Source organism: Cygnus atratus, chromosome 10, assembly GCF_013377495.2.
Source record: "Cygnus atratus isolate AKBS03 ecotype Queensland, Australia chromosome 10, CAtr_DNAZoo_HiC_assembly, whole genome shotgun sequence".
Lineage (NCBI taxonomy): Eukaryota > Metazoa > Chordata > Aves > Anseriformes > Anatidae > Cygnus > Cygnus atratus.
Genome location: NC_066371.1, coordinates 4128888 through 4139453, shown reverse-complemented (window position 1 = coordinate 4139453; position 10566 = coordinate 4128888). Strand labels below are relative to the sequence as shown.

The 10566-nt window shown below is 46.0% G+C and overlaps 1 protein-coding gene across 1 annotated transcript in view; it reads left to right on the top strand.

Annotated features, from left to right (window-relative positions):
• Positions 1-7974: 7974 nt before the first annotated feature.
• Positions 7975-10566, top strand: part of PPP4R2 (protein phosphatase 4 regulatory subunit 2) — a 28800-nt gene continuing 26208 nt past the window's right edge. Inside the window, exons 1-2 of the mRNA XM_035546515.2 lie at positions 7975-8293; positions 8952-9033. Coding sequence (XP_035402408.1) covers positions 8260-8293; positions 8952-9033 — 116 coding nt within the window. The 5' untranslated portion in view covers positions 7975-8259. The remainder of the gene's footprint in view (positions 8294-8951; positions 9034-10566) is intronic.

Sequence of the window (10566 nt, the reverse complement as noted above, 5' to 3'; positions counted from 1 at the left end):
AAGAGACTCTGAGCTCCCTGAAGCACAGCCTTGGAGCTCAGTTACCACAGCTGGGGGACCTGGGTGCTGGACGAATCCCCTCCCCTGCTCTCGCTGCTGTACACACGTGGATAACCACGACTGACACTAGGAGACATCCCCGTCGTGTTCTCCATAAATGGAGCTCAGATAAGACTTTACGTTCATCGTTGTAAGTATGATCCTAGTAGAGATAACTCTGCATGTCTGTGACATTTATAGCTGAGAATGAAGTACCAGTAATGGAAAAAAAAATGTGGGACTTTCATACTGCAGTAAATCTTGACATATTATCAGCTTTAACACAAACCATTGATCATTTAATTTCAAGTGGTTTCCTTCCCACTGCTTCAAGAAGAGATTCCTCTCCTAACGATCAGGTACCTGTAACCATGAAGAAGCTAACTCTCAGAGAATGTTTTGCACCTTTCTGTCGGATATAGTCAAATGTTTTCCTGGCAAATAGACACTATGGACCCATCTAGATGGGACAGCACAGCTACAGGGAGCCCCCAGGGAGGCTGGAAGCGTTCCAATGCTGGGCTCTTGTGGCAAATGCCTATCTGTACTGGGATCTACGAGGACTACAGCCTCCTAAAGACCGGTAGTTGCTGTGAGATAAGGAGTTGTTTGTGCTTCAAAAGACACAGCAATGTTTGGAAATGTTGCTTTCATTCTGGACTGGAATAAAAAACAACCTGTCAACACCTCCTTTGAAGTGAAAACGAAAATTGAGACAAAACAAGAATCATCATTTAAGATTAACAAAACACTTTGTTAATGTTTGGAGGTAAAACATTTTGCTTTTGTATTTCTATAAATATACCATAATTGCTTATGTTATTTTGTAAAGATTATAGTATAGTGCAAAAATGTCTTAGAACCAAAATATTTTGGTCATAAATGATGCACTTTTTAAAAAAACAAACAACTTTTTTTTTTAAAAAAAGAAGGTCATTGATTGATCTGCTCCTGCAGAAATGTCTTTCCATGAAAGGGAGGCTGTTCCTGAATCCTTTGTTGTTCCTGAGTCCTTCTAATTACCTGCTCTACTGGTTAGGGTTGTACAAAGCTGGTGCCTTCTTGGTGTACACGCTTTTCAAAGATCTCTTTCCTGTTCTGCTTGGCTCTTCTGAGGGGCAAGTTGTTTTGAATACCAGCTTCCTCACACCTTAGGCTCCAGGTGAAAAAACAAGTCTGCTGGTAATCTGAACGATCTGTTAGTTTGTGGGGTGGTGTAAAAGCAGCCTTGTGTCCTAGGGATGTGCTGGGAGGAAGGTATGAGAAAGCCAGTTTGGAGTGAGTACTACACTGGCCCTGAGTTTCCGCGGGCTCTCATAGTTCCAGAGAATCAGGGGGACTTGATCCGAGTTAGTTTTGGGGCCAGCGGCTAACTTTGCTAAAGCCTGGAATATTTACCAAATGTAGCTTTTTTTTTTTTTTTTTTTTTTTCATCTTGCTGTTGGTACTTTCAACATAAAAACCCAACTCCCACAAATACAATTTTTGTTTTCAGCCTTTTCTAGATTTCAAGCACCCCAACTGAGCTATTCTCATCTTTTGATATTCCCAGGCCTTCCGGATCTATTAAATGATCTTCAGCCATTTCCTCAGAGGAGGGATGTAATTTGTCTTGAAGTGGCTATGAAGTACTTTTAAATTAAATAATAAATACAGAACTTTTTAATGTCATTTTTTTTTGTATCGTGCTGGTGTTCCTGCAACTATTAACTTAATAAAAACACCCAAACCCTAACCTCCTCATGTAAATCCTATGATGTATATTGATATATAATTTTTTTCTGAAGATCTAAGTGGGTCTTGAAACAGGGTTCTTCGGATTTTCTTACGCTCACTCTTCATATTCTGCTGCATTGCACTTGATATCGAATTGCTACAGATTTTTTCAAAGCGTGCTAATCAATTTCGGCTCAAACTGAGTTAAAATACCTTACAAATCGCTGTCACACATCAGTGAATGAAATTAAGCCAGGTTAGGTCAGGAATCTCTGGATACCTAATCTAAGCTTCATTACTGAAAGTAAAGGTACCTGCTGATCGTACGTCTTACGTTGTTGCATTCAGCATTACAACTATTGATCTGTGCCCAGGGCTTTGATGCTGTATAATTCCGTGGAAATTTTCAGGAGTGTTAGAGACCTAAAGCTCAAGAATCAGGTTTTGGTTGTTGTAAAGACCTTCCAGGGCAGTGAGGAAAAGCAGCGCACCTGAGCCCCTGCTGTGGGCAGTATCCTCCCTTCCCCTTCTTCCCCTGAGTGCCGCTGCTGCTTCCCCGGTGTTAGCAGTCCGGCCACGCTGCTGCACGAGAGCTGCTGATGGTGTTGAGTTAACCGTGCGAAAGGAATAGTTTTCAGCTGGCTCAATGCAAAGGAAGGAACTGGAAATGCAAGAATGCTCTTTTTGGGGAGTGCGCATTAATCTCTTAAAATTTCCATCAGAACTGGCAATATTGGCTTCTGTCTTTTGTCTGCATAGTGTGACACGGTTATATTGCTGTAACTTGGTTTCCAGTTCGTTCTAATTTCTGTTGGTATTTTAGGAAGATGAGAACGTGGAAGCACATGATAATGCTATATAATTTGTATGTTACGTCTGTATTCCTTCAGTACTGATGAGTATGAACATAATTCTTATCAAATCAATGCTTGATCTGAGCTTCTCAAGTGTAAGATCTTTTTAATTTTTTTTTTAAATGAGATTTGTCCAACTGCATCAGGCAGAACTGGATTCATAGCGCTAAGATATTAGACCCCGTCCTGCTCTCTAAAAATTCTAAAAAAAAAAAAAAAAAAAAAAAAAATCTAAAATAGGCTTTATATAAATTTAGTGCCAAAAGAAAAAATCTGGATTGGAAAATGATTTCTCATCATTCTTTTGTTATAAGTTTAAAAGCACCACATCTCCTTTGCTAACGTGAGTTTTTTCATTGTTGATTCTCAGTAAATACTCCACAAGCAGCATTGGGAATTTACACAAAATGAAATCGTGCTCTCTGTGTATGCTTTTATTACAAGGTGTGCCAAATACCTTTCAAAGAGTAATTAACACTTCTGTTTCATTAATGAAGAAAATCAGGTATGACTGCCTAACTCATTTGGTTGAGATCACACAATGTGTTAATGATGAAACCACACACAAGTTTTTTTGTCTTCTAGGATTATATTTAAATGTTTCTCCTTTGAAAATAGAAGGGAAATAATGAATTGCTGTGAATAGAAATATTTTTCAGTTAGCTGCGGGGATGTGGGTTTCAAAACATGCAGGCCTCCCCTAATGTGAGCTTCATCCTAAAATGCATTTGAAATAATCTTTGTTACCACCCAAACATGCAAAGTCATTTGTGTGCTCTCTCTGCCTTATTTCCAGAGAAATAATTATGGTTTTTATTTTGTTCCTGCTCCAGAGGAAATGATTGTCCTCTAAGAAAGAGGTAGACACTATTTGTATATCTTTAAACATTTTCCCTGAAACACAAAACAAACGAAAAACCCACAGTGTTTTCATTCAATTTGCAAGTCTGTGGTTAGATTTCCAAGACTTCTTGATGCCATAGTTCAATGTTTTTTTGTTTCTAAAAAAAAATCTATTTCAATGAAAATGTCTTTCCTATAGGAAACAAAAAGCTGTTGGAAGTATATACTTTGCAAAAACAGTCTTTTATTAATTCTAGTGGAGGAAGGAGGGAGAAGAGGGCTGAAAAATAGAAAGCATTTTCTCTTACTGTTCCTGTGGTAAGAGAATGGAGGAGAAATGACAGGGAATATGGCTTTACTATTTATTTTCTACAAGTTGGGGAATGACACTTTTAAAAATGAAAGATTGCTGTCTCTTTGAAATAACCTTTGCACTGAAAAAGCAAGTTTTTATAGATTTATGTACACATTCTATATCAGTGAGCAGTATGGAAAAGAGGACTGAAAAAAAAAATGACAGAAATTAGACATTTTCTGTTGTGCCAGTGCCTGCAAGGATTCAAAGGCATATTGAACTGTATAACTGAAATTTCTCCGTAAACTGTTTTTCCAGGTCTTAATAAGCATTGCTTTCCACAGTCTACTGGTATCTTCAGAACATAGTCAACTTTTTAAATGATTCTGAAGAGGGCCTAATCTAGTCAAATGTCTATGCTTTGTCGTTTTAATAAAAATTGCTTTGAGTCCAAAGATACTTGTAACCAGCACATTTTGTCAGTCTTCCAAAAAATTTGGTTTTGTCTGGCTAGCAATAAGGAAGTGGGCATGATCTCACCAACGGCAGTGGTTTAATTAAGCTTATTGAATGGAGCTACTGCCTAAATGGCAGGCCATTGTTCAGTGTTCCTTATGTGTCACTTGCGTATCTGTGAAAATACAAAATGTTGTCATTCTTACTTGGTAAAAATAGATTTGAAACTAGAATAGATTTGCTTTCTGGTCTGAGCAAGTGGAAAGAAAGTTCATTGATAATGAGGAGTCAATGTTAGCATACAGTTGGTCTGACTCTTGGGATTCTCTCGCACTATGAAATAAGGATCTTCCTTCAGTGTCATTCCCCAACATCTTATTTAATGTACTTTGCTATTAAATAAAATTATATGACATGTAAGTGCTACACTTCTTATAATACAAGTCCACTTTTTTCAAAACAGAAGTTAAAAGGATTGGAGTGAAACCAGAGGCACTTTTTCCCTATTGATTAAATCCTGCCAAAAGTATTATATTAACTTGTATCTCACTTTTAGAGACAAGATCTGAGAGTGGTGGCCCCTATTGGCTTTACCTATCCTCAGAGCAGCATCTGTTACAGCACAGTGCCAATGAAATTCATAACTTGACAGCAGTGGCAGAGAAAGTTGGAGGGCTGCAAGCATGCCTACCACATCATGCAGCATTAGAATCAAACGTTCTGCTACTGCTTTTTACTTTCTGCGTGCAAAGAAGTAACTCTAAAGTGCTTAGTAAAAAGGTTGAGTGTGTTTTATTCTATTACAAAATTAGTACTTAGTTCCATGTTCCTGTGCAGAACATAGAACAAGAATTTAGATAAAGTTTTTTTTCAACTTTAGTGAAGAAATGCAATGTTTTACCAGTTTAGGACACTCTAATTTGTCTCCTAGGGTTTTTAAGTAGGTTGTAGAAGTGCACTGGTCTTTAAAATGTATGTTTACGCCTCTAGGCTTGTTTTGGCTGGTGGAATTCTTTAAGAGCAATCGTGCTGGGAAATGCAGTTTCTTGGGAAAAACTGAAAATTGAGAGCACGTGACCACCTCCAAGAATTGTTACAGAGAGCAAGCTGGGCTGTGGATGTGAGCTGATGTGGTATCTGAGCGGAACTGCAGTCAGCTGGGGTATAGAAGTTATTTAAGGGAAGCTGTGTTTTAGGAAAGGTATGTTCTCCACTCTTTTGTTGTAGTTAAGGTTGCAAAGGTAAGCTATTATTTCTGCTGCTTTAATTGGACCTCTTTTAAAATAAAGGGGACCTCAAGGAAAAGAGCATAGAGTAATTTGTAATCTGAGTTGTATTGTCGTTTTCTATCATCAGTGTACCTGCGTGCACTTAGCACTTCTGTTTTCAGCCCAATATCCACTATTTTCTTTGAAACCTTCCCCTGTCCTGTCAACTCTTCTCAACACAGCTTTTTCCATGTTGAAGAGATTTTTCACTTGCTTACCATGTGGAGTACCAACTGATGTTTTAGGGGAGAATGTTGTTAATTCTGTAGGGAGGATATTAGACACAGACACAGACACAGATTTCTAGGTTGGAAGAGACCTCAAGATCATCGAGTCCAACCTCCGACCTAACACTAAGTACTCCACTAAACCATATCACTAAGCTGTACATCTAAACGTCTTTTAAAGACCTCCAGGGATGGCGACTCCACCACCTCCCTGGGCAGCCCGTTCCAATGCTTAATAACCCTTTCGGTAAAGAAGTACTTCCTAACATCCAACCTAAAACTCCCCTGTCGCAACTTTCGCCCATTCCCCCTCGTCCTGTCACCAGGCACGTGGGAGAACAGACCAACCCCCACCTCACTACAGCTTCCTTTAAGGTAACTGTAGAGAGCGATAAGGTCGCCCCTGAGCCTCCTCTTCTCCAGGCTGAACAAGCCCAGCTCCCTCAGCCGCTCCTCGTAAGACTTGTTCTCCATTATTGTCTAAGTATCAAAGCAGATTAATGTAGTTTCAGTTGACAAGAGACTTCTAACGCTGGAAAGGCGAGCATACCACCGAGGGTATGACGCAGAAGGAGTCACAGTAGAAGAGCTGCAAGGGCAAGATAGCCAATAATAAAACTGGTAACAGTATCCTTGTTGGCTAACTTAGGGACAAACAACTCTAGGTTCATTTGCCTTCTCCCTAACTCTGCTGTTACTAATTCTTTCATTGTATCTCTGTGATGAGCAAAGTGGTCAGAAGAAAAATGACAGCTAAATTCAATATGGTTTTAATGCCATCTCATGCAGTGTGCTGTTTGTTTGTCTGGCCTAGGGTTTCAGTCATATCTTTATCTCTGATCATTTATTTGCTTAACAGAGTTAGTTAATGATGCTGCCTGGCTGCTAGGGAAGTAGGCAAAACAACAGACATAAAAGTAAGTAAAAGTGCCAAATCTTAAGTATTGTTGGGATTTTTCATGTAATTGACATCCAGTGGGGAATACCATTTTCCTTTTTAGAAGCTGACAATTGATCCATGGCATCAAAGGGACAATTCCTTTGTAAAACACTTAGCACTTGAAAGCAGCGCTTTAGAAAGCATTGAGCTATGGCATGTTGGTCAGAGAGTGCCCCGAAATACTAAATCTGACCTATCTGTACCTGCCCAAAGCCATTTTTGGAGTCAATAGAAGAGACTTGTCCTAAGCTCCCTGTGACAGCACAGTGCTCAAGGGCAGCAGCTCCATGCTCCTCGGGGTGCCTCGAGCGATAGGGCCCATCCCCTGCGGCTGGCTTGTTGCACTGCTGCTGCTTCTCCCTCCTTTGGACCAGAGGCCCAGGGGACTGCAGTAACTCCCCTCTGCCTGACCAAAGCCTTCACCAAGAGCCCCAAACTTTTTGTAAGGTATGTGTGTTTTCACAATAGTGTATGAACCAAGGATTTTGTACAGCACAGCTGTGAGTATGAAACCATAAATAACTTGGATTAGTATTTTATGTAGGCTTCCTACAGTCAAAGAGACCTGAAAGGTTCTTGATTTTAGAAGGCATACTTTTAATGTATGTTTCTATATGATGAAATTGCCAGCAGAGACCACTCATTCCACATCTGTGCTCATTCCTGCATGCTGAAATCAAGACAAGGCATCACAGAAAGTTGCTCGCAGCAGGGCTGTACTTGCCATGGGCACCAGGTCTGTCTTTTAGCCCTTGTGGTGGTCCCTGAGGCAGGTTGTAGTGCTGCGATGGATGCTAGCTACGTTTCCACCCAGGGCAGCTGTGTCAGAGGCTTTCTGCTTCGTTGTTGTGCTGCACCTGAGAGGGAGGAGAAGGTGGCACAGGCCTTGACCTACAGACACCATTGGGACCCCTTCAGGCCTTAGGAGCCCCTTGGGCATTAGGATCCCTTTGGGTCGAGGCTGTGGGGTTGGAGCAGGAAACCTCTGTGCCCCCAGACCCGGCCCAGCTCTGTACCAGGATTTTACCTCACAGCAACCTGCCTCAACTGCCATACGCCTAGAAAAACAGCCGGCGTTGCTCTTTGGCTACCTTACTTAAAACTTTTTTTTTCAGAAATGAGCTTTCCCCTTTCCCTCCTGACACAGCCCCGCTCCCCACGGGCCTCGCCCGCAGCCCCCGGCCTCCCGCAGGGCTCCCTCCTCCCGGGGGGGCCTCGGCCTCGGTGAGGACGAAGGAGGAGCCCCCGGCAGGGCACCGGCGTGAGGTGAGGCCAGCCGGGGGCCGGTTCCCTCCCTCAGGGCCGCGGCGGCCCCGCCTGGCGGCGGCGGGAGGAGGAGGAGGAGGAGGAGGAGGAGGAAGAGGAGGGCGGGCTGGCGGGGCCGCGCACGGGGACGGCCCGGGCGCCATGTTGGAAGCCTGCTGAGCCCGGGTTCTCTCTCTGTGTGTGTGTGTGTGTGTGTGTGTGCGCGCGGGTGTGTAAGGGCGGGTGAGTGTGTGTGTGTGCGGGTGTGCGAGCGTGTGTAAGGCCGTGTGAGAGACCCGGCTCCTGCGCGGGGTGCGGCGGGGCCGCCGGAGGGCAGCGGCGCCGAGCGCGGCCGGGAAGAAGCCCAGCGCGGATCATGGATGTCGAGAGGCTGCAGGAGGCTCTCAAAGGTGCCGCCGGGGCTTGCGGCGGCGGGAGCGGGGTCCTCACGGTGACGGGAGGCGGGAGCTGAGCCCCGGGGGAGCCCCTGCTCCTTCTCCCTTTCCCCGGGGTGAGGGCCGGGGGCTGCTCCTGGGGGGGGGGGGGGAGACGGGAGCCCAGGGGCGGCCTGTGGGGAAGGGGGGGCCCGACATCCTGCCCTGGAGCCCCCCACGAAGCCCCCCGGGCTGTGCGAGGGGCGAGCGGCAGCAGGGGGAGGTCGGGGGCCCCTTGCGGCTCCCCCCGGCGGGCCCGGGGCTGCCCCCGCCTGGGGCCGTGCCCTGCGCCCCCCGTCCCTGTGCCCAGCCCCTCGGCACCCCCAGCCCCTCGCCCCTCGCTGGCAGCCCCCCGAGGAGACCCGGGGCCCTTCCTTCTCCGCGGGGGCCGCTCCAGAGAAGTTGCCGACCAACTTCTGCTGCTCGGATGTGCGCAGCTTCTCCTCACGAGAATGCCGAGCGCTGTATGGGCTTGGGGAGTTGGTGGAGCTGCTGGCGTTGTGAAACGTGGGGGTATTTTGGTGGGAGTTGTGCCTGTTGTTAAAGCAGTTATTGTGGTTTTTAACTGTGATTTTTTTTTTGTTCTGTCCTGTCTTCTTTCTCTGTTCTTCTTGTGTCATCCTCGTGCCAACAGACTTTGAGAAGAGAGGGAAGAAGGAAGTGTGTCCAATACTGGATCAGTTTCTTTGTCATGTTGCTAAGACTGGAGAGACCATGTAAGTGCGACTTTTTGGTGATCCTCAGCTGTACCTTGTAGGATTCCTGACTTTTGAGTGAGAGGCTACCTGGATTCTCCTTTTTGTGTCTGCAGCGTGATTTTTGAGCTAAACAAGCTTACCTTGGTTCTCACACTAACTTTGGACGGGCTAGTTTCGTGTGCTGGTAGGTGGCTTTATCCGATAGAGGGGACTTTTGTGCAGGCCGTGCCGGGGGTATCAGTCAGGTTTTACTGATACTGCCCCACACAGCACAGCTGCTGCTCGCTGTGTTTGTGTGACGGGCAGGGGGGTTCAGGTGGGAAGTTAGCTGCTTGCTCTCGGGTCTGCTGTAACGCCCGCTGTGTGCAGCGGCCGACAGCACGGTCTGCGGGACCACAGGCACGGCTCAGCTGTACCATCGCCGCTTCGTGTGACGGACACGCAGTGCTGGTCATCATCTGAGCCCCTTTGGCCAAGGGGGGAAGCGCCAGGAGGGGAGACCAGGAGGTGTTTTCTGCCGGGGAGGCACAAAACTCGCTCCCCGCTTAGTGCTGGCGCTCGTTCGCTTTCCAGCCTGCCGTGACCCTTTGCGGGGCCTTCCCCTTCCCCTCCTTTTCCCTTTCCCCTTCCCTTTCCCCCTTCCCCCCCCCCCCGGCCGCGCCGTGCTCGCCCCGGGCTGCCCCGGCCCACTTCCTGCAGCTCACTATTTGGCAGGAAGAGGGCGGGCCCCGCCGGGTGCGGCGTGTGTGTGCTCACTTTGTGGCACCCGGCCTGCCTCTGCCCCCGCGGCCTGGGGCCGGGGCCGGGGCCAGGGGACACGGACAGGGACACGCACAGGGCCCTGTGCCGCCTCCCCCCGCCGGGGGAGGGCTGTGCTGTGGCTCCTTCAGCCCCTCCAGCCTGTAACAGCGTTGTTTTGTTTTGCTAGCCCTGTACAATCGCTGGTTCTGAGCGAACACGGAGCCCTGAGGTGCACTTTGCTCTTGGAGCAGGAGGCTCCGGCCCGGCCGCCAGGCCTGGTGGTGTGGTGTGGTGTGGTGTGCTCCCAGCGTGCGCCTGCTCCGCTGCCTCCTTAGGGTCTGTGTCACATACAGAAATTTTATCCTGTTCTGAAATATTTTTAAGGCTGTTTTTCTTGTTTCTGCCACCAAGACACGTATTCCAAAGCAGTTTTAAAAAGTGAGTGTAAAGGAGCATGTCCTTTACAAAATTCCTCCCCAAGTGAAACTTGGAATTTGAATAAACTTTGTTTTATTTCCATTGGGAAAATCTAGATTTTCTTAAAAATACTCTTTGATTATTACAAACTGTGGGCTTAAACCTCAACAGGAGTCAGAGGAACTCCACGCAGGCTCTGGCCTTTTGTGTTTTCAGGGTTTTCTTTGGATTTGTTTCCTTTTTTTTTTTTTTTTTTTTTTTGAGTCTGTACCATTTTTGCAGCACTCTCAAACCTTTCAGTTACATTACATTGTTTCTAAAAAGCCTCAGACATGAGCATCAGCAGTGTTCAATGTAACCTGGAGACAGACATGGAAATGCTGTTCCAGTACA